Consider the following 23,021-nt stretch of genomic DNA (forward strand, 5'->3'; position numbering starts at 1 on the left):
TTATTTGCATATCATGCTTGCTGCACAACATGTCGTATGCGCAATTACATTTACCAGCTTATGCGGGCTTATGGAATGCAACATGAACGTTTATTTATAAGTTTCAATGACATGCAATTTGTAATTGATAAAATTAACACGGAATTTGTGGGGAAATCAAATTCTAGACTAACATAGCTTTATTTGAGTAGGTACATATGTGCCAGATTCTTGATTTTACTCATCAGAAAGTATTCAACAAATGATCTCTTGTAAGCAATATTAACTTGTTGGCTCATGAATGTATAGAAAATGAATAGCCCCTTCTCTTGTGATCCGCAACATATCGAGAACTCCTTCGAGTACTGTCAAACACATATCAACTCGAAACTGAAGCACCATTGTGATCTTTAGGGTTTTAATTTAGGAAACAATGTGTTTTTGTGTGCTTCCCTCTCGCAATTACGTTTTGCACTGGCTGACGTCAAGGAAACTGACAAGTTTACAAGTCTCATTTCAGGCGCGAGAAGCTCGACAACTTTTTAATAAATTAATACATTTTTAATGACAAGAGCTGAGTTGTCTCGACTGCTGGCTTCCAAAAAGAAGACTCCCCCCATACTACCATACTACCATACTACATATACTCGTACAACGTGTACCATCTCGTTTTGACCGTCTCGTTTTTTCCGTCTATTTCATTTTTGCAGTTGTGATAATGTGCGCCGATCCGCAGTCGATACGTCAAATTATGCTGACAGCCGAGGAGTTGAATATGATCGATAGCGGCGAATATGTTTTCATCAATATTGAATTATTTTCGCGGTGAGTATCGCAGCACTAAGTAAATATATATGAATTACTTAACAACACACCAACACACACACTATATCGCGGACAAAAGGTGATCATTTATGGCAATTGCCGAACAATTTGCCGCCTTTCACTTTGATCATATAAAAATATATATAATAAAAATGGGTAAAAAATCCACGCGCACTCTCGAAAAATATTCTTTACAAACTGCGCATGAGCAGCATTAGTCAAGGTTGTTAATGTTATGAAATGTACCAAGCACGCTTTATAAATAGCTTCTGCATTTACCTCACAAGAGCCTAACTATTTATAAATTGAGGAAATTCCATATTTCGGCACATGACTAGATCGATTAAAGCCAGTCAACCTCCGTACCCGAACAATGAACGACAAGCAAAGTGCCCACCTCGCACTTAGACTGAGATTCAGACTCAGATTCAGATACAGATTCCGATTCAGATACAGAGACTTCGACTCCAACTCGGAGTCACATTCATTATGATTATCCACAATCATTAGTGCTGAGTAATGCCACAGCTTCTTTGTTCAACCTTCGAGCTTTTAACTCTTTGTTCGACCAGCCAAATGTGGAGTTCCATCCCAGGAAAAGTTCGGAGTAGATGGGTTCAATTTTCAATTTCCTAAACCTCAGTGCATTCGCCTTATTGCAATCGACTTGGATTTGCATGTGCATTTAATGCATTCTAATCGCCCGACCTTCATGACACTCGCAATCAATGGAAAAATGCTGCGTATATATACTAATCTATATACTAGTGCGACGAGGCGTGTGTGAATGCCGGTGTATATGGATTAGCTAAACAATTTCCTGCTCGCAAGAGCTCAAAGCAAACAGACGGAAAGATAATTAACTTATTAATAGAATCCCTTTTGATTTGTAACTGTGATTTATCACTGTAAGTCACTAGATGATGAAAAACCTATAAATTTGGAAAATATTGCCACTGTTACTTATTAATTATTTCACATCGACGAGCACTTATAAATCAAATATCATAAGTTTAGGATCAACAGTACTGCGTCTTTCAATTCACGAGTCCGCCAACAAATTGTGGATTTCTTGGAGCCACACGGCTATAAATCCCAACTAAGGTTGGTAATTCATAATCAATATTCCTAAATGTCACTAGCCGCTAACATTGAAGCAAATGAAATACATGCGAAACTCAGATGATAACAGGGTAAATGGATTTGGGGAGGGGCTAATGGATTCCAAATGCATTTACTTGGAATCGGACTGAAAAAAGCCAGCAAGTGCAAGTGTGTGGTGCATCCGAACACTTAACAATTCTATTTATAAACAATCTATGACGCATATCAATAGCTGGTAATAAACATAAGCCGTAGGCGGCACAAAGGCATTGATAAGGCAAAACAAAAGTAAGAAGCCTCACATGCATTCGAAACATCCGAAAATTAGTATAAAAAATATATTGGAAAGCTGTTATATTTACCTGTTTTTTAGTCGTCAAATACTTCCCTTTAACTTGGCCTAAGTAATAACAAATTATTTGACATCGGTTGTTCACCCTCTCGAGCGACTACTGTAGACACTGACTTTAAATATCTTTATTTTCACCTCGCAGGGTCCAGTATCTGACGTCGCAGCCGTGGTACGATAAGAACGATACGAATTTAAATAATGAGCGCGCCCAGAAGGCCTACACGGCCATGCTGACCGTAACCCCCAAGCAGCCGAATGATAACGAGTACACGCGGGTCTCCAATGAGGTGAGTGTAAAATTGGGAAAAGCACGAGGAAAAGCCGGGAATGAGCCTGCATAAGGGGGCTGCATGCATTTGCATGGAAATGGATGTGGAAGCCAATTTGAAAATTTGTGCAGATTTCTTGTGTGTGTTTTTCCACATTTTTTGGGCCATCCTCATGCATACTCAATGCCAGCACACGTCCCTCTCAGCCGCAACTTATTTTGCCAGCCAACAGCCAACAGGCAACTGGCAACATGCAACGTGGCGAGGGCGCTAGGCTAGGAATTGTAAACATTTTTCTGTTGCTGCATGGCAAATGTGCAACAAACAAAGCCGATAGCACCTAAGGCCATTTGCTGGCCAACTCCAAGCCCTCTCCGAAGAGCCCTCAAAAAGCCGGGGCAGCCACCTGAAAACCGAATGAATTTCACTCTTACAGCTCTTTGCTGCTGCTGATAAGCAGAATGGCCAACTACGGGAGTGGCCACCTCCAAAGAGGCTTCATTGGACCTCCAGTCCGTCTGGCTAATGACGCTCCACACCCCATGTTTCCACTTATTCAACGGCGGGGAGAGGAGAGGGGCAAGTGCAAACAACATCGTTTTCCTTTGGCAACATCTTATATGTACAAGTTAGCACAATGTTTGCTGGCATTTAAGATACAAATATGAGATATGTCTAACCAGGGAAGCCTTTTTGCTTGGCGAAAGCTTGCATTATTGTCCAATACTTGTGAATACTTTTAATACACACATGTGTAGATTTTATTGCGAACATACAAACTTATGTAGTTCCTTTATTAGGAATATCCTTATTTTGCACCCCTCTTCACAAGATTAACGTCTACAAATTGTCTGCCTTTGTCACATTCTTTAAACTCGAAATAATTAAAGATGTAGATTGAGATTAACTTCATTCTTGAAGATTTAAGTTTGATAGCCTACAGAAAGAATACCCTCACAGCTGTATTCATTTGCCAAAAGCTGGGAGAGCTCGGTTGGCCACCTGGCATACAATGCCATCCTTCCACATTTAATCATTGCAGCTTAAATTGTCGGCCTTCTTGGCAGAAAACTTACGCTCAATGGACATTTGCAACCGCAGCTCCGGCCAAATCCCGGCATCGCCGCTTGTCAAAGGAGAATGCCGAGTGGAATCCGTCGCTGGCACATCGGAGTGGGGTATGCAATAACTTCCACATGGATTGTGGCGAAACGTTCTGGGCCAGAACCGTCGTCTTCCTTCCTTTATTCCATCGTTCCGAGCGAGCGAACGCGTAATTGAATTTTCACGGGGGCCAAAGCAATTAAAGGGGGAAAAGTGCCAAGAAAGCGGACATGAATTGATGCCCCGCGGCATAGAATAGAGTCATAAGGATTAGAAAGGGCGGGTGGAAAGCTAAGCGCCCCCAGCTGCAGAAAGATTAATGCGTTTCGATTTGCCCGCTGCCATTCGCAGATCAAAGACATTGCCGCCGAGAAATACAACTACAACTTCAGCGACAACGAGCCGATTTCGGCATTCGTCACCTCCTTCTTCGACGGCGTCCTGCTCTACGCCAATGCCCTCAACGAGAGCATCCGGGAGGATCCGACAATGCTCGCACGGCCCATCAACGGCACCGACATGGTGCGCCGCATGTGGAACCGCAGCTTCACGGGCATCACCGGCAACGTGACCATCGATGCCAACGGCGACCGGCTGTCGGCTTACTCGCTGCTGGACATGAACCCCACCACCGGCAGATTCGAGATTGTGGCCCACTTCCTGCACAACCGCCTGGAGTTCGAGGCCAACAAGGAGATCCACTGGGCGGGCGACCGGGAGGAGGCGCCTCCAGATCGACCCATTTGCGGCTACGATGGCGCCCTATGCCCCGACAATTGTAAGTTTACTTGGTACTGATTATTATTATATGGGCATTTAAGATCTATATAGATAATAGATCTATATAAATATGAAATTTGTTATGTTGAAAGATATTAGACAAATCATACTTTGTAATCTTCAAAGGAAATTGATGCATGTGTTTCATTTTAGCCCTGCCTGGCTATGCCATCCTGTCCATAGTCCTGGGAACCATGGTGGTCGTAATGGCCGTGTGTTTCTTCTTCGGCTATCGCCACTACATCGCCGAGGCGGAGATTAACTCAATGAGCTGGAAGGTGTCGCTGGAGGATGTGATGTTCCGAGATGCAGCGGAGCGTGGCCTGAGAGGCTCCTTCCATTCGCTGGTGAAGCAAAGCTCCCAGCTGACGCTGATGTCCGAGGACATGGTGTCCATTAACGGAGACCGCCAAATCTTCATACCGGTGGGCATGTTCCGCAAGAGCAAAGTGGCCATCAAGCCAGTGGAGGTGGACAACGTTCAGGCCCTGCTGACCCGCAGCCTGATGCTGGAGCTGAAGCGGATGAAGGACTTGCAGCACGACCACTTGGTCAAGTTCTATGGCGCCTGTCTGGATCAGAGGCGTAGCTTCCTGCTCACCGAATACTGCCCAAAGGGGTCGCTACAGGATATCCTCGAGAACGAGCAGTTCCAGCTGGACTGGATGTTCCGCCTGTCGCTGATGCACGACATTGTGCGTGGGATGCAGTTCCTCCACAGCTCCGACATTCGTTCGCACGGCAACCTGAAGTCCTCCAACTGCGTGGTGGACTCCCGATTCGTGCTCAAGATCACCGACTTTGGATTGCACACCCTGCGGCGGACGAGATTCGACTTGGAGAGTGATGGGGGCAACTGCAACAGCCACGCATACTGGAGCAGTAAGTAGTCCAAGTTTGCTTGCAGTGCACTGAACAAAACCGTCGGTTGAATGAAGCAAGCAAACTCCATGTAATAATATTACATTCCAAGGTTCCTAGATTTATTGTAATAAAAATAAATAACTCCTTTTCTTTTCCTGTGCAGAGCTCTTGTGGACTGCCCCCGAACTGCTGAGAGTGGAGCACAATCGACCGCCGGAGGGAAGCCAGAAGGGCGATGTCTACGCCTTTGGAATCATTGTTCACGAGATAACCACGCGACAAGGACCCTTCTACCTGGGCAGGTGTGCGTACGAGAAATCGCCACAAGGTATGCCATTCCAGTGTTACACATTCTAGACCCCACTCTCATCGTTCGAGTGTCCTTTTCACTTGGTCGTGTTTCGTGTTGCGGCCGATTTTGTCTGTGCGGAATTTTAATGCCAGATTTTTGCACATGTTGCGGCTTTTTCGTCCGTCAGTTGGCCACTCGGTTGGTGGTAGAGGCGGTTGTGGTTGTGGTCGTGAGCCAGGAGGAGCTCTGCAAAATACGCGGTCGAAATGGTGAGAGCTAAGTACAATGGCAATATGGTTGTATAATCTTCAATAGGGCAAACATTAAAAATTAGCTGGAGTTTTCACTCAAATTATTTTATGCACAATGACCCATTTAAATTTACCAAAGTTCAAGTTTTCGGCTTAGCACATCTATTTAATCAAAGTTGCTGCATCAAAGGTCATTCCACTTAACACTAAGCCCAAAGTAGTTGTATTTTGATGTAGATATGCTTGCCTTTTTGCTGTTCCATCATCCAGCCTGAAGTACCCAGTGCCCGGTTGAACCACAGAGCAACTTTGAGTGCCGCGCCGATTTCAATTGGCGTCAAAAACTTTCCCTTCTACTTAGCACTTGACGATTTCATCAAATTAGGCCGTGACTTGGAATCAGACTCGTCCTGCGGCGGATGCACTCGTCAGCCGCAGAATGCAACTTTCGCATCTGGCATCAGGCATCTGGCACTAGACGGGACTTGTGTCTGCAGACGAATTTAATTGCGGTGCCAGCGAAACTGCAAATCGATATCAAAGTGCAGCCTGGTCGAAAAAGTTGAGACCGAAAAGGCAAATCACGAACTCTTCCTGCGGTGCGGCACGTCCTGGCAGCTGGAATCATGGGTGAGATTCCGGCCGCAACCGAAGTGCAGCATAGCCCAGTAGCCGGGCAGCTTGCTCTTGCTCCTGGTCTTCTCCTTGTTCTTGTCCTTCTCTCTACCGCCGGCCTCGTCCTTTTTGCTGTGCTTCTCGCTTGCCTTGTCCTTTTTGGAGGATTTTCCGCATTCCGCCTTCTTTTTGCTGGACTCCATACCTGCCTTGTTGGTGGCTTCGGCTCCTGGTGTTTCCTGCCACGGGTGGCAGTACTGCCTCTGCTGGACCTCCAGCTTGCGCAGCCACTCGATTCGTGATCTTCCCCAGCCTCTGTGCGAAATGGAGGAAGGTGGTGTCTTCTCCCTGCACCCGAACACCACTTCGACATCGGTCGGCTCTGCTGGACTCCTGCCTTCCATGCCATTCATGCCGCCGCACTGCCTCCTCCTGAACTTCCTCTTGTGACCACTGGTCATGTTCCACAGGAGATCCGCCAATTGGCTCTTGGTCAGCGGCTCCTTGCGATGGCAGATGAGATGCAGCAGGATCTCGTGCTGGTTGCATGGCCTAAGTTCCTGGGGTCGCGGAGGCTTGACCTGTGCAAGGATGCTGACCAGCTCCAGATATTCCTTTCCCGTGCACATTGTGGGAGCAGTGTTTAGGTGTCCGTGTGCAGAATCCGCCAAAGGATCGGATCTGGTGTTGACATAGAAATACACTTAACACGAATAATTTACATAACCTAATTGCACAAAATAATTTCTAAATTGAAGGCTAATTCAATGTTATTTTGTTGATCGCCCGCTCAGAAATCATCGAACTGGTTAAGGGGTACAATCCTCATAGAATGCAGAAACCATTCCGTCCTGAACTGGAACCAAACGGTGATACCAAGGCGGACATCAACGGCATAATTCGTCGCTGCTGGGCAGAGGATCCTGCCGAGCGTCCGGACTTTAATACCCTGAAGTCGATGATACGCAGGTTTAATAAGTAAGTGCTACTCACCACAAAGTTATAGAATCCTTACCAACTGCTCCTACTTCTTTGATTCGCTTACAGAGACAACGAGACGGGAAACATTGTAGACAACCTGCTGAAGCGCATGGAACTGTACGCCAACAATCTGGAGGAACTGGTGGAGGAGCGCACCCAGGACTACCACGAGGAGAAGAAGAAGTGCGAGAAACTGCTGTACCAATTGCTGCCGCAAAGCGTGGCCGCCCAGCTCATCAGCGGACAACCGGTGGTGGCGGAGACCTTTGACCAGGTGACCATATACTTCAGTGACATCGTGGGCTTCACTGCCATCTCGGCGGAAAGCACGCCCATGCAGGTGGTGCAGTTCCTGAACGACCTGTACACCTGCTTCGATTCCATTGTGGAAAACTTTGATGTGTATAAAGTGGAGACCATTGGAGACGCTTACATGGTTGTGTCCGGACTGCCCATTCGAAATGGCAACCAACACGCCCGGGAGATCGCCCGCCTGGCACTGGCCCTCCTGGAGGCGGTGCACAATTTCCGCATCCACCATCGTCCGGAGGATCGGTTGAAGCTAAGGATAGGCCTGCACACCGGAGCCTGTGTGGCCGGAGTGGTGGGTCTGAAGATGCCACGCTACTGCCTGTTTGGTGACACTGTGAACACTGCCTCCCGCATGGAGTCCAATGGCGAGGCGCTCAAGATCCACATAAGTGAAACCACTAAGGCGGCGCTGGACGAGTTTGGCACCTTTGTGACCACCCGGCGGGGCTTTGTGCCCATGAAGGGCAAAGGTGAGATGCTAACCTACTGGCTGGAGGGCGAGGTGCCCCGCCCCAACTCCCTGATGTCGCCCAGCAAACTGATGCTCACGCGTCGCTCCTCACTGAAGCAGCCGCAGCGCAGCCAGTCGCATAATCTGCACAAGCAGTACTCCGAGCTAGTGGTGGCCTCGCCACCGCCTCAGTTACCGCCACCTGCGATCGCTCTGCCACCGCCACCGTCGCCGTCCAAGGATTCGCCCAATCTCCGCGTGAAACGCAAGATCAGCTCCAGTTCACCTAAATTGAATGGCGGCGGCTTTGACTACAACAAGACTGAGAACCACTATCTGGATACTGCGGCGGCGGCCCAGAGGAACTGCGACATCTACAGCAGCCGCAGCCTGCGGGACATGGAGGAGACCTCCGATAGCTGGGAGCTGGCACACTTCCGGCTGCCGCTGAGCGGAGCACTCAAGAGCCACAATCACCTCAATAACAACAATAGCCACGGCTATGTGCACTCGAATTCCAGCTCCAATCTTAGCGGTATCCTGCAACCACCGCCACTGGGTGTCCCACGGACCCGGCTGAAGCCCTCGCCCACGATCTCAACGCTGCTGACGAGCGCCAGGAGTGAGGCCAATGCCTCTCCAGGCCCAGAAACGGGCAGCATGGGCAGTGGGCAGCAGAGGATCAAGTTTGCTGAGGGGGACGAGACACCACTGCTGCCCACACCGCCGCCACTGTCTGCTCCTCCACCGATTCCACAAATGGTGACCACCACTCCGCAACGGAGCGCCAGTGGCCAGAACATTCCGGCGGACAGCAGCCACTACGGCTTTCTGGTGAAGAGCTACAAGCCGCAGTGCCCACCAGTGGCGGGCAGTGCCGTCACGCAACCACTGCTGGCCAAGATCAACTCATAGCTGTATGGGGGGGAGTCGACTCCCTCTTCACTGTAATCATATGCATATTAAATGTACTTGTTTGTGATAATAAGTTAAACCCAAGTTGAACAAGTTAGTGGTTAGTCAATAGTCGACCGAATCAAATTCGAAATTCGTACGGGAAATCTTCTAAAATGTTTCCTAGCTTTTAATCGCCCCTTCCCTTTACTCATAAGTAGCGAATTTTATATGTAACCAAACCTCAAATCAAAAAAAAAAACAGAAACACTAGATGTAACTAGAAATTTACTCCCAATCAATTTGTTTCTTGTGCTTTGAATATTCATTCTCTCCAAACTCAAAAAATTAGCTTAAAGTAGATATTACTTAAGGATAAGCGTAGACAATTTTTGAAAATTTCTTGAATGTAAAGTATTAGATGAACATTGAATATTTATTTTGAGAATTGACGAATAAAGAAATCCATATAATCAATAAACTTTATAATTTACTCAAAATGTGTCGAAAATCGGGTTCGAAGAACAAGGAATGGTGAAATAGTTACAAATTCTGATAAGATAGTGGTTTTAAAAATGCGCGCCAAGCTGAAAATCAGGGATGGAAACTAGCGTGACCGTTGACAGATATATCTTTCTTACGTTGTGATAAGGGCAATAACGTTAGGCCTTTTAACGCATAAATATGGTTTTGCGAAGAGATATTTTAACAAACTCTCCTTAAATTGATCTAGTCCATTTAAAATGTTTCAGATAAAGCCATGATAAACAAATGAATTGAAACTCAACTGCTTCCAATGCACAATGCGCATGTGGTATTTTGCGGACAAGCAGAAACAGCCACACTGACCCTTTGGCCAAGATTATTTATGTTGATCGTTGGTTTCGAGTGGGCCGGAGTTACCTGCAAGTTGTCCATTAGTTGAGTTATCACCTGTCACACTGCTGATTGCGGAGTTCCCTCGAGATCGCGACTTCTTACAGCGGGCAAGAGGTGAGTACAGGACCCAGCGGCTCATCGAGCATACGCAACATTGCATAATTTAGCATATCCAATGGGCTGGATGAATTGCAGTTTCCACGGCAGCCGGATTCCAGGGTATCACCTAGATCTCCTGTATCTCCTGGTGCCGTGCTGAAAAATCACCAAATTACATATACTTTTCAAATCACAATTTGCACTCCGCTTACCTGGTGGGCAAAAAAAAGTGATTTCCCTTTTGGGGGCGTCTGATAATTTGGGTGATTAATTGCGAAATTGCCGCCAGCCCATAAAACAAAGCAGTTGTGTTCACCGAACTGTTACAGTCACAGCTCCACTTTATCTGGCACGTTTCTATCAGAGCTTATCGTTCCGCAATTGTTTTCCAACGTCGGCGCGCAGGAACCCGGACCACACCATGCTGTACTGCCCGCCCAACGTGACGCTCAGCGAGGTCTGGACGCAGCATGGCATCTCGCATTGCTTCATGGACACCGTGGGACCGGCGGTATACGGCGGATTCCTGCTGCTCTTCGGCTGCATTCAATTGCTGATGTACCGGAGGTATGCCACCCGGATAACGGATCCCACGCAAATCTCCAAGTCCCGGCTCTTCGCCCTGCAGCTCTTCCTTTTGCTCCTGCTCCCAGTTCTGGCTCTATTGCGGTTTCTGATGAACGCACGTATCTATCCAGATAGTGCGGTGTACGGGTATATGGTAAATATAAGAATTAACATGGGTGGCCTATTACTGATGCGATCATTTTCTGCAGATCCTCTCCACTTCCGTTGTGTGCTTCTCCTACCCGTTCAGCATCTGTTTGATACTCAAAGAGCGATACTATCAGCTGCCCTCTATGCCCACTCGAGGTCATGGCCTTGTTCTATTGCTGTTCTGGACATTGGCCTTCATCAACGAGTCGCTGGCCTTCATGAACTTGCGCCACGAGGATTGGTGGTTCAACCTAAAAACGTAAGTAATGCAAGCGACTACGAAGGAAAGGATAATCTATAGTACCGTTTTAACTACCCACAGTAACAAGGATCAAATTGAGATGGGCTTATTTGTCACCCGGTTCCTTTGCTCCCTGCTCATCTTCGTTTTGGGTCTGAAAGCTCCTGGCATCATGGCCCCGTACAATCCTCATCAGCGGCTGGACAATGATGCCGCCAACGAATCGCAGGGAAATGTGCAGACAGGATCTGCGTTCAGGAACGGGTGGCGCAAGCTGCGCACCGTCTTTCCGTACCTTTGGCCTAGGAAGAATATTGTCCTGCAGATAGCCGTCATCGTTTGCATTATACTCCTGCTTGCCGGTCGAGTCATAAAGCTGTTTTTGCCGATTTATCGCAAGAAGTTGGGTAGGTCAAGAATAATGCACGCAGTTCGTTAAGTAATTCATTGCTAATCTCCTGCTTCGACAGTTGACAGTCTTACCATTGCACCGATCGTCTTTCGCTGGGACTTTGTGCTGGTCTATGTGGCATTATCCTTCCTCCAGGGTGGCGGCACTGGCAGCATGGGATTGTTTAATAATCTTCGCACATTCCTCTGGATACGGGTTCAACAGTACACGACCAGGGAGATCGAGATTGAGCTGTTCCGGCATCTCCACCAGCTCTCATTGAGATGGCACTTGCAACGCAAAACGGGAGAGGTGCTGCGTGTCATGGATCGCGGCACGGACTCCATCAACAACCTCCTCAACTATATTGTCTTTTCGATTGCACCCACCATTCTTGATCTACTCGTTGCAGTTGCATACTTTATATACGCCTTCAATTGGTGGTTTGGCCTCATCGTATTCCTCACCATGTTCCTGTATATAGGTAAGTGAAAAAAAAAATAATTATATTAATCCCAATCATATTTCAATATATCCTTTAATTGTACAGCCTCTACCATTGCAATCACTGAATGGCGAACCAAGTACCAGAGGAGAATGAACCTGGCGGACAATGAGCAGCGTGCTCGCAGCGTGGACTCCCTTCTAAACTTCGAAACAGTCAAATACTACGGAGCGGAGAACTACGAGGTGGATTGCTATAGGGAGGCCATTCTCAAGTACCAAAAGGAAGAGTTTCTTTCAATGCTCACCCTTAACATGCTAAACACAGCCCAGAATATTATCCTTTGCCTGGGCTTACTGGCCGGATCGCTGCTCTGTGTATACTTGGTGGTTCACCATCAAACTCTCACCGTGGGCGACTTTGTGCTCTTCTCCACCTATCTGATGGAATTGTACATGCCACTGAATTGGTTCGGCACATATTATAGAGCCATACAGAAGAACTTCGTGGACATGGAGAACATGTTTGACTTGCTGAAAGAGGAGGAAGAGATTGTGGACGCGCCAGGCTGTTCGCCCCTTTTAACTGCTGGCGGTGGAATTGAGTTCTCAAACGTGACCTTTGGCTATTCACCTGAGAAGATAGTGCTGCGCAATGTGAGCTTCACAGTTCCCGCTGGTAAGACGGTGGCAATCGTTGGACCCTCTGGAGCCGGCAAGAGCACCATCATGCGGCTGCTTTTCCGCTTCTACGATGTGCAGACTGGAGCTATCCTGATTGACGGACAAAACATCAAGCTCGTGCAGCAACAGAGTCTGCGAAAGGCCATTGGAGTGGTGCCCCAGGATACGGTTCTCTTTAACAACACCATCTTCTACAACATTGAATATGCCAAGTTGGGCGCTTCTGACGAAGCTGTCTATGAGGCTGCTCGCGCAGCCGACATTCACGAAAGGATACTCGGCTTTCCGGACAGTTATGAGACAAAGGTGGGCGAACGAGGTCTGCGCCTTAGTGGAGGTGAAAAGCAACGAGTAGCCATCGCGAGAACGCTCCTTAAGGCGCCCATTATTGTGCTCCTGGATGAAGCCACCTCAGCATTGGACACCCACACGGAACGCAATATTCAGGCTGCTTTGGCAAGGGTCTGCGCAAACCGTACCACCATCATTGTCGCCCACCGGCTGTCCACCGTTATCCATGCGGACGAGATTCTGGTCCTGCAGCAGGGAACCATAGCGGAACGTGGCCGGCACGAAGAGCTTGTCCTGCGCGAAGATGGCATCTACGCGGACATGTGGCAACAGCAACTCAAGAACCTAGATGCGGAACAGAGTGGTGGTTCAGACAACGGAGACGCTAGCGCAGAATCTGGATCGGAGAAACGCAGGGCAGGAGGAGCCGGACCAAGTGGTGCTGGACCAAGTGGTGCTGGAACGGGTGTTGCCCACTTCAGGGCGGGACATGCTCATGGGGGAGCACGCTAGCCTTAAGAGACATACAAAGTAGTTTCTGATATTCCTGATTCCATGTGATTTGTGGTGTATTGTTATACGTATGAGCAGTTCGTCAGAGTCTTAGTTCGTCTATAAGTAACCTTATACGCTACTCTTATACTAATAAATAACGTAGATTTTTATAGACAATCCGCAAGATTTGAAATAATTTAATGTGTCTGGTACCAAATAAATAACGCAATATTGTGTAATTCTAAAGCTCTAGTCATTAAATTATTGATTCTTGGAAATAAAATTGTCCTTGGGAATAGTTGTGGTAGTGTTAAAATTAGAAAATATAGAATAGAAAATCCTTTAAACAAAAGTGTCAGATTTGAGAATCTGTTTTCTGGTCCGTGACACATTGTTCAAGTGGACGCGGCAAAAATCTATTTATAGGACATTTCAAAAGAGTAGTCCCCAGAGATTGTAAGAGAAGCAAACCAAGCTGCTGTTCGCAGCAATGATGATTCTTATCAACGAAACCTCCAGCAAGGCCAACCATCCGGCTGTTGTGCCCGCACAGTTTGAGCTTGGATCGCGAACAGAGCAGACGTGTCGAGCTGTGGAATTAGTCCGGGAATAAGACGCGTTGGCGATAAAGGAGGAATAGCGTCGGCTATTTTGTAAAATCTGATAGTTCACTGTCGCGTTGATATATATTATATATAATATATATATATATATTGACTGATACTGTGCGCGAAGTGAAAAGCGTCGGGAAATCTGTGGAAAAGCGAGTGCCACGACCTCGGAAGGAAGTAGCAGGCCATGAGGCTACTCAAGTGCTCCGTGTTTGTGTGTACGTGAGATCAACCTAGTTGATAATCCCAACTGTATCAGAAACTAATAAAAGAATATGACGTAATTATTCATTGACGAGGCGCGCATCAAAAAGAAACCTAGAAGCAACATTCATGAAAGCGTTTTGCGATCATTCAAATATGTATATATATATTATATATACACATGCACATTTAGTATATATAAGAAATTCAATTGATAATTGAAGAGTTTATTGCCCATCCGCGAGAATGCGACACAGAGATGGAGGGCGACGACGAAGACGAAGTCGAAGTCGAAGACGAGCGGATGGGAAGAGCATCCATCGAATTGAAGTTCAATTTCCCATTTATCTATCTATCCGGCAGATCTGTTCCTGATCTTCGACGCCGGCCATGCCTTCAGCATCATTGGCCTCAACAAACAGATGCTCTACGAGTACGAGGGCAATGTCCTGGTGGGTGCGAAGCCCCAGGACGAGGGCCACCAATCGCCACCCACCACCGGATGGATTGTGCGGGGCAAGCTGACGCTCCAGCGACAAAGCGAGCTGGTCTTGGCTGCGGCGGTGAGTTGTCCAGGATCAGTTCCAGTTTCAGAAATGCTTAGGAAATGTTTCAGCTGATCTCTGGCAATCTTAATTATATTTTTGTTTAAACAAATCGATCGTCTTTGTGTACTATACTTTTTGTATGTAACGTACAGGAATTTGTATATCAATTGGAAATCAGTGAAAAATCAAATCAATTTATTGATTTCATTATCAATTTATACGATCCAATCGCCGCATTCTACAGCCCCCACTCCCCATCTCCAGTGACTTCTTTTCAGTCTCCGCAGACGAAGAAGAATTCGCAGATGAATTAAAGACAATTTAACCTTTCACAGAGCGGGAGCGACTCTGAAAAAGATCGGAGCCGAGTCGCCACAATAAACTGAACTCGGTTGTGAACTTCTTTCTGCTCTTTCATTGAGCCCCCACAGATAATGCCATTCCCCTTCCTCCTCCCTTCTGTTAATCAGCTCTGATTGTTTTGACTGAGAGCGACTCTCTAGGAGTAGCCTTCGCTTATCAGGGATCGGGAATCTGGGGACCTGCTTGCCAGATAAATGGCGGCGCGTCTTATCAGCCGGTTCAGTTGGGCTCGACCCTGGTCAATCGAAGATTACAGCATTATTGCAGGGCTTTCCCGGCTAATCGTCTGCTCTGCTCTGCTCTCTGCCCGACAGCTGGTCATAGACGATGTAACGCTGAACAACTCTGGCGAGAAGTTCCTGCAAAACAAGGAGATGTACCCGCCCTATAAGCCCTTCAAGATCGCCCTCACCGAGGACGGCGCCATCTCACATGTGGTCTTTAAGGAGGGCGACCCCATTTGGAGCATGAACTTCAAGCGGGCCATCGCATCGGTACTGCAGTTCCAGATGAAGTCCAGTGGGGCCTTCGTCGTGGATGAGGTAAGTTATTACTCCACGAATTTGATTACACCCGATTCGCATTCGTATTTGTATTCAACCGTCATAATTTATACGATAATATTATTACTGTTACTGATAGCTGGGCATTCACGGCACCTGCCGCACAGAGTACTTTGTGTCCAATAGAACCAACTACATCTCCATCCGCAAAACGCCGGAGGTTAAAACCTGCAAGCCGTACTCGGAGGCAGTTCACACAACCCGCAGCAACGTGCCTCCCAATACGTGCGAATTCGATCACCAGAAGAGCGTGATCATTGGCAATGAGGCCATCTACGGGATGTCCCCCCACAACGAGACGGGCTACTACCTGAGCATGGCCCATGCCAAGGGCACAACCCTGATCCACACGTTCGAGTCCACGGGCGAAGCACAATTCATAAACTCGGAGTTGCTCCTTAACTTCCTCAACGAGACGCCAATCGACAATGCCATTGATATTGAAACCTCCATGGCGGCAGAGCCCTCTAACCTGGAACTGCAGCGACTGGATCCCAACGATCCCACTGGAGGACGAAGCCCGCAGCAGCAGGAGACCCTGATTGCCCAGGCGGGGACACTCCTAGACAGTTTGGCCGAAGCCCTCGAGACTACGGAATTCAAGTTCTCTGAACCCTACGACTCAACTCTTTCCGACGTGATCAAGCTGCTCAGCGAGATGGACTTTGATTCACTTACCAAGCTCTATCGGGAGGTGGACATTGGCACCTCCTATCGCCAGGAGACCATTCGCAACATCTTTCATGAAATCATTCCCCGCATTGGAACCAAAGCCTCCGTTTTCCTGACCCACCACCTCGTGCTAAACAAGTTGACTAAGCCGCAAATCGCTGTGCAATTGCTCATACCCATGCCGTTCCACATCTTTGAGCTCTCGGCGGAGTTGGTGCAAAAGTGCGAGGACTTCCTCAATATCGGACCCGATCGCCCGGATGTGCGGCAGGCCGCTATCCTTAGCTTTGCCACCCTCATCCATAATGTCTATGTGGCCAAGGGCATCGATAAGGATAAGTTCGAGGAGTACGTCCAGAAGTACTTTAATGCCTATCTCAGTGAGTGTTCTTCATAACGATAGGATTTCTAGGACATTTTACTAGTGATTCCCGTTTGATTTTCTAGGCGATCGCGACTTCGACCAGAAGATGTTGTATCTGCAGGGTTTGAACAACTTGCAGCTGGGGAACGTGGCCAACTATCTGGAGCCCATTGTTCAGGACCCCAACGAGAACGAGGACCTGAAGTTTCAGGCCGCCTGGACGACCCTGGCACTGGCGGATCGGCGAGCGGAGCGCATATACGAGGTGTACTGGCCGATCTTTGAGTCCAGAAATGCCAGCCTGGAACTTCGTGTGGCAGCGGTTACCCTGCTATTGATTTCCAACCCCACGGCCGCCCGGCTCATCAGCATCCATCGCATCATTCAGAGCGAGACGAACCCTCACATGATCAACTACTACCGGACGACGGTGACCAGCATCTCGGAGACAACGTATCCCTGCTACCAGCACCTGTAAGTCATCAGCCTGACTTACCACCATCCACGGATGTAAAATATCCTTTTTTTCAGACGCCGTCTGCTGTCCTACATGCATCGCCATCTGCCCCAGAAGCCAGAGTCACGCTACTGGGTCACCGGTAACTACATCTTTGACTATCGCGACTCCAAGTTCGGCATCGGAGCCATGCTTCAGGCCTTCCTTGTGGGCGATCCAAAGTCGGACATGCCAGTGGTGGCCTTCTTCAAATTCGACACCGAAGCTCTAGGCAAATTCACAGGTCAACTGGCGGTAAGTACATCTTCTAAGGTTTTCGAGAATCTAATAATAAATTTCACCCTATTCCAGCTATACATCAAGGCACGTGGCTTGCCAGATACCATCCTGAACAAGATGCAATCGCGAAATGGCAGCGATCCGTTCACCTTTAAGAGCATCAAGGCGCTACTGGCCATGCTGCAGGCTCCGATCATCAACTCCAAGGACCTGCACTTGGAGTTCATTATGCAAATGGAGGGTAAGACGGTGCTGTCGTACTATCTCAACCAGCGGATGTTCCGGCAGCTGACCTACGACAACAGTGAGTATATTAACCTCATGACCACCAACCACCAAGTGCGGATCATACCCGTTTCTCGCAGTCCTGGAACGAATGCAGCAGATCATCCGGACGGACAGTCACATCAACATGCAGACGGTTCGTTGGCCCTTTATGAATCGCTACACGGTGCCCACGGTGCTGGGTACCTCCTCCGACGTCCTGCTGCAGACCACCGTTCTCACCTCGCTGCGTGGCAACATCACCGAGCAGCGCAACTCGCCAATAACCAAGCACACACTCGAGATCGATGCTCGGTACTCCTCATACGCCTCGGTGCGCAGTCGCAGCTACAATCCGTTCCTGAACCTCGACCATGAGATCAACCGGGAGCAGGGCTTCCTCATCTACATCCCCTTCAGCAGCGAACTGCATCTCAACGAGAGCGGCAGTAAGTGCAGGCGCTACTCCTTCTCCCGGCCCCAGAACTTGACCAGCGGCCTGTCCTTCAAATCGCGGGCGGTGACCAAGACCAGGGGTTTGATCACCAAGACTGCGGCGGCGCCCTTCGAGGAGATCATGATCCCCGAGGGTCGAAACGATGTGGTAAGTGCTTTGATGAGGATGAGAAATGTACTAACGGAAAAATTAAATTTAAAAGCTCTTGGAAAAATGTATTACTTTTAACACATCAAAATGAGTAAAATGAAGAATAATAATAAAGTCTAGCTCCTAGGTTCAACTGTTTAGCTACCCAATGCCGGATTTGGGCGTCCGACTGAGCATGACCACCAATCTGAACGAGCTAATCAAGTACAGGGGCATGCTGCTGAAGTCCGAATTCACAGAAAAGTAATTTTCGTATCTTTAAAAACCCCCTTCCTCTCAAGCTAATCGTTGCAATTCCAGTGGGTTCTCCGGCAACATGGTGGTCACCGCTTTGATGTATATCTTCGGCTTCACCCAGCTTAGTTCCATACACCTGGGACATGACCGCAACTTTACGATGCTTATGTACAACGAAAAGACCACCAGAGTGAGAAATAAAATTCCATTTAATATTTTAAGTTCATACCCTATTTTGTGTAGATCGAGGGTAACTTTTGTGCCGAAGACGTGTTGAAGACGTCGGACCTGAAAGGCAAGCAGATTGGTCTCACACTGGAGCACACGGACCACATGGACGAAAATCATGCTGCGGATGCCCTCCATAGGTGGAACATTAGCCTGGACGTGCAGGCATCGACCAAGTCCAATTGGTTTAAGCTGACTGGCCAAGTTCAGCGAAATTCAAAGGACGACGAGGACGACTGGAAGGTGAGTGATTCGTCAGTGACTAGGGGACAAATTTATTTAACCAAAGATACGTTTCTCCTGTTTCTCTACCGTCTGTCTGTGTTCGTGAGTACTGTGTAGTGATATTGATTGCTTCACAAGGTGTTTTAGTGTTCGCTGTTTAGTTTCTAACCCTCCTGTCCGGCTATTTCGAGCTCTTCCTCCGAGTTGATCAGGGCCACAACGCCATCCTGCACAGTTTTTACCAGTTCGAACTCAGTGAAACCAAGTTTCCTCTTATTTGATATGTCCAAGACGCCATCTTCCACGGTGGCTAGCTCGCCGCCATCGGGGCCGCGTACCTGCAGCTGCAGCTCCTCGGCGAGGGCGATTAGGCGGTCGGGGTCCTTGCTGAGCAGCGGCAAACGGATATGCACCGAAGCCCGCAGGGTGGTGCCCAAATTGGTGGGACAGGCCGTAAGGTTTCCGTAACGCGGATGCCGCGCAAAGGCCAGCGTCTTCTCCAGCTCCGTTAAGCCGTTGACAAGACGATTGTAGACATCGCCCAAGTCACCGCACTGTGCCATGGACATAATGTGCACATGGTCCTGACGATTCACCCAGATTAGGAAGGTCTCGGCGGGATTGTGGTAGACACCACGACCAGTTGGCCAGAAACGATAGCAGCCGGCTGTGGTCAGCTTCTCATCCCCTCGCTGAAATAATATATGTCTCTTGACCATCTCAGCCTGAGTCTCAGCATCTATGTCCGCCATCGTCAGATAGGAGCCAATCAGCTCGCCATCCATTGTCTCCGTTGCCGAACGCACCTTCTCCTCCACCTCTATGAACTGTTTCTCGGTCAGTTTGGGGAAGAAGGGCAGGCCCTCGATATTTCGTGCCAATCTGATGCGTGCAGATAGAATATATTTGCGCTCCGGATCCAAGTTCTCGATCTCGTCCACATTTCCGAAGTCTGGGTCCTTTTGCAGCACATCGTTCTCGTTGTCCATCTGGCCATGATAGTCCTTTATGATCGGATCGAAGAGCTTGTTGAACACATCGTAGCTATCTGCATCTGCCGCGAAAATGCCCACGGGCGAGTCGTGGTGCTCGAATCCAGACACGGCGCAATCGTATAGGTAGGCATCCACTGGCGCAGGGGTGGTGACCAGCATGTACTCCTCCAGCAATTCCGGAGTCAGGTATTTGCGCAGCAGCGAACTCACGTTCTCCTCATCATCAATGAGCGACTTGTAGCCCTCGGTGGTGAGCTCCTGGTACTCCTCCGGTGACTTTTTGCTGTTGAGTACAAGTGAATCAAGAATCCACTGACAAGGTGCGATCTTAAGAACTCACATTTGTCCGCGTAGCCGTTCCAGCTCCTGCTCCAGCTTCGAGATGTGGGTCTTGGCCTCCTCGAGGTCGTTCTTCATTACATCATACTGGGCATCGTCCGGGCAGCTCTCGCACATAAACTTGCGAACGAAGCGAATGGCATCCTCCGGCTTATTCTGCTCCTCGTACAGCTTAATCAAAGCCTTGCTTAGGGCATCGATGACACCGGCACGTTCCAAATACTTTCGATATTGGACACGTTTTGATTCGATCTGAAGAAGGAGCGGACGATCCCTTAGAAATTAATGCACATTCAACTTCTTATATCACTTACCGAAGTCATTTTGCAGTTTGTCCGAGCGAGAATCAAGTAAACATAAATTTATAAAAGCAACGCAAATGAATGCTCCCGATGGCAGTACCGAAAAAAAAAACGAGAGCACTTGGTCTGTTTTTCAGATTTTTAGCGCGTTCTTACAAAATAAAAGAAAATGTAATTTTTTCCCAAAAAATTTACGACAGGAGAAATTCGTCCGAACAGTAGCGTAACTGGATGCCTTCTACTGAGCTCCCTCAGAGTCGTATTGATCAAACGGGGCGACTTACGCCGCCAGGCCTGCTTCCCTCTAGTCCGGTTGCCAGACTCGGCTCTGCTTCTCGGCTCTCGGTCTCGATTCCGGGACGCAAACAACCCACGAATGTGGGCCAGCAATTGCGGCGACTGCCTGGCTGAGTGGTTGCAAGGATGTGTGGTGGGGGTGTGTGTGTAATAAAGTGGCACGCCGGCAGAGAAGGAAGGGTCCTGTACTACAGTTAGTCAGGATGTGTGTGTGTGTGGGTTCGCTAATCGTTGCTGCAGTTGTTGTGGCTGTGTTGTCTGCTGTTTCGTCATGGTAATGTGGCCCATGCCACTCGTCTGGAGCCCCAGCGAACAGCTGAACCCACATTTTCTTGTCTCTACGCTTGAGGACAGCAGTGTAACTACATAATGCCCACAGCGCCACCCAATAAGAGCACTTGACTTGTGCCGAGCCTAGCTGACTGATGACCTACTGGGTGTTTAAGCATGGAAACGCCGTGGTTAGGAAAACAGAAGCATCCATTACCCATAGTATGGTATTCCAAATGTCATAAATTTGAAAAATCAATTCGTAACATGCCGAGTTAAATGTATCTTAGTTGACAGATTGTAGATCTATCATAGTAGTATTCAAATAAACCGAGGGTATTGCACTTACCGATACAGTATAGTGTCACTCATTTGCATATTTTCCTCAGGCCTGCACCAAGTTGACCTATGAACCGCTGGTGTTTACCAAGCGACCCCACACTCTGAATGGCGATGTGGTGTTCGGCCTGGCCACGGAGGAGAGCGAGTGCCCGGAGAAGGGTTCCACGGTGCAGTTCGCAGCTACAGCTGGTGTAAGTGTAAACCCACGAGGCCACGAAGTGTATTCTCCCTTAACCTAATGTTTCCAACTCTGCAGCCCTCGGAGCATGCCCGTGCCTTCCTGCGCTCCGACAAGATCTCGCTGACGGACACCGACTTCTGTCCCAAGGAGGTGCTCAAGTTCTCGCCCATCCCCACATCCAAGTATTGCAAGCGCAGCAACTTTGAGAACTTCACCTCGATCACACAATACGACATGGACCTGAAGTTTAATAATGTAAGTAGCTCAGATATATAATTGCAGTAATTAATTAAAGTAATTTAAATTTCAAACTCGCCTTTATTTTTTTTAAGATGCCCGCCTGGTTCGAGCTGTGGTCGAATCGACTAGACCACTTAGTGTCCGCCTTATCCGCCGACAAGGTGGACAGCCTGCATATGACCCAGGAGATAAATATTTCAATGCAAGCTCCTCAGGACCAGTTCAGGTTGGCAGTAGAAGTCAACGGAGTGAAGTGGCGCTTCCATCAGATACCCTTCTTCTACAAACTGGACTCAAAGTTCGACGCTTCCCACGAGCTCACCTTCGACTCGGGTCTTAAGCGCTCCTGCTCTGTTATCAATGGCATGGTCAATACCTTCGATGATTACTTAATCAATCTCAGAGAGATTGCGGTGCGTCCCGATTGCCTCACTCTGCTGGTGGCTGACTGTTCGCCATTGCCCCAGATTGCTGTTTTTGTTACGCCTTCGCCTGCTCAAGGACTGGCCAACAACTATGGATTACGAATCCATATCGGGCAAAACTACTTTGATTTCCGCGCCCGCACAGACAACACCAGCCTGCCGTCGGATGAACCGGTGCTCATATATCTCAACCAGGATCAAACACCGCACAACGTGCGCAAAAAGCCCTATCAATGGCCAATGGAGACTAGTGACTACGACTTCCGGTAAGAATGCTTTCCAGCTGTCACATGAACCCGAATAATATTAATATGCTGACCCTTTCAGCGTGGAACTGAACGAGCAAAATATTTTAATTGTGGAGTGCACGCAGCTGTCATCCACCATCCAGTTCGATCTGTACAACATCCTGAACTTTGAGATATACGGCGTTTATAAGCACCAGATGTGTGGGCTGTGCAGCAAGCCCCTAAACCGCATGCAGAATTATACGATCTGCGAGCTGGAGGCAAGCACTCCAACTCCTGTGCCGCTGCAGAATTCCTCCGATGTAGTTGTAGTTGCATAAATATAATGTGTGAGTTTAATCTAAAATAAAAAAGGAGCCCCGAAAAGGGAGAACATGCAAGTCCCGGGGCTTTGATTTTTATAAACAGCAGAGCAGTTTGTGGATTTTTGCTGAATAGAAGTCGTT

General features: G+C 48.2%; 5 protein-coding genes across 8 annotated transcripts in view; 3 read left to right on the forward strand and 2 right to left on the reverse strand.

Annotated features, from left to right (window-relative positions):
- LOC120451750 (atrial natriuretic peptide receptor 1) overlaps nucleotides 1-9,550 on the forward strand; it is a 33,202-nt gene extending 23,652 nt beyond the window's left edge. For 2 of the 3 annotated variants that reach the window (XM_039635672.2, XM_039635673.2), the window contains 7 exons: nucleotides 690-804; nucleotides 2,403-2,547; nucleotides 3,985-4,411; nucleotides 4,567-5,295; nucleotides 5,441-5,605; nucleotides 7,230-7,413; nucleotides 7,483-9,550. In XM_039635672.2, the coding sequence (XP_039491606.1) occupies nucleotides 690-804; nucleotides 2,403-2,547; nucleotides 3,985-4,411; nucleotides 4,567-5,295; nucleotides 5,441-5,605; nucleotides 7,230-7,413; nucleotides 7,483-9,094 (3,377 nt within the window). In that variant the 3' untranslated portion in view covers nucleotides 9,095-9,550. Of the gene's footprint in view, nucleotides 1-689; nucleotides 805-2,316; nucleotides 2,337-2,402; nucleotides 2,548-3,984; nucleotides 4,412-4,566; nucleotides 5,296-5,440; nucleotides 5,606-7,229; nucleotides 7,414-7,482 lie in introns of those variants that run through there. The other variant, XM_039635674.2, reaches the window with a different exon arrangement.
- Nucleotides 5,960-7,191, reverse strand: LOC120451751. Its single transcript, XM_039635675.1, has one exon. The coding sequence runs from the start codon at nucleotides 7,062-7,064 to the stop codon at nucleotides 6,402-6,404; it is 663 nt and encodes a 220-aa protein (XP_039491609.1). The 5' UTR covers nucleotides 7,065-7,191; the 3' UTR covers nucleotides 5,960-6,401.
- A 359-nt stretch (nucleotides 9,551-9,909) lies between the features above and the next one.
- Nucleotides 9,910-13,566, forward strand: LOC120452289 (ATP-binding cassette sub-family B member 6). Of its 2 annotated transcripts, none has more exons than XM_039636423.2 (6): nucleotides 9,910-10,066; nucleotides 10,457-10,772; nucleotides 10,828-11,027; nucleotides 11,091-11,416; nucleotides 11,480-11,884; nucleotides 11,951-13,566. In XM_039636423.2, the coding sequence occupies exons 2-6, from the start codon at nucleotides 10,473-10,475 to the stop codon at nucleotides 13,330-13,332; spliced, it is 2,613 nt and encodes an 870-aa protein (XP_039492357.1). In that variant the 5' UTR covers nucleotides 9,910-10,066; nucleotides 10,457-10,472; the 3' UTR covers nucleotides 13,333-13,566. The 2 variants fall into 2 exon arrangements, with proteins under 2 accessions (XP_039492357.1, XP_039492358.1); XM_039636424.2 differs by having other exon boundaries at nucleotides 9,913-10,066; nucleotides 10,416-10,772.
- Nucleotides 13,567-13,873: 307 nt separating this feature from the next.
- LOC120454611 (vitellogenin-3) lies at nucleotides 13,874-22,955 on the forward strand. Its single transcript, XM_039640073.2, has 15 exons — nucleotides 13,874-14,143; nucleotides 14,493-14,692; nucleotides 15,355-15,582; nucleotides 15,683-16,655; nucleotides 16,723-17,113; nucleotides 17,171-17,390; nucleotides 17,448-17,679; nucleotides 17,741-18,243; nucleotides 18,374-18,489; nucleotides 18,547-18,673; nucleotides 18,727-18,954; nucleotides 21,529-21,672; nucleotides 21,738-21,917; nucleotides 21,995-22,593; nucleotides 22,655-22,955. The coding sequence occupies exons 1-15, from the start codon at nucleotides 14,113-14,115 to the stop codon at nucleotides 22,893-22,895; spliced, it is 4,413 nt and encodes a 1,470-aa protein (XP_039496007.1). The 5' UTR covers nucleotides 13,874-14,112; the 3' UTR covers nucleotides 22,896-22,955.
- Nucleotides 18,963-20,822, reverse strand: LOC120454613 (arginine kinase). The gene is made up of 3 exons (XM_039640075.2): nucleotides 20,585-20,822; nucleotides 20,272-20,522; nucleotides 18,963-20,214 (listed from the first exon to the last, which is right to left on the reverse strand). Exons 1-3 carry the CDS (start codon nucleotides 20,591-20,593, stop codon nucleotides 19,101-19,103), a joined length of 1,374 nt encoding a protein of 457 aa, XP_039496009.1. The 5' UTR covers nucleotides 20,594-20,822; the 3' UTR covers nucleotides 18,963-19,100.
- Nucleotides 22,956-23,021: the final 66 nt, after the last annotated feature.

The sequence above is a fragment of the Drosophila santomea genome, chromosome 3R (genome assembly GCF_016746245.2).
Source record: "Drosophila santomea strain STO CAGO 1482 chromosome 3R, Prin_Dsan_1.1, whole genome shotgun sequence".
Taxonomy (NCBI): Eukaryota; Metazoa; Arthropoda; class Insecta; order Diptera; family Drosophilidae; genus Drosophila; species Drosophila santomea.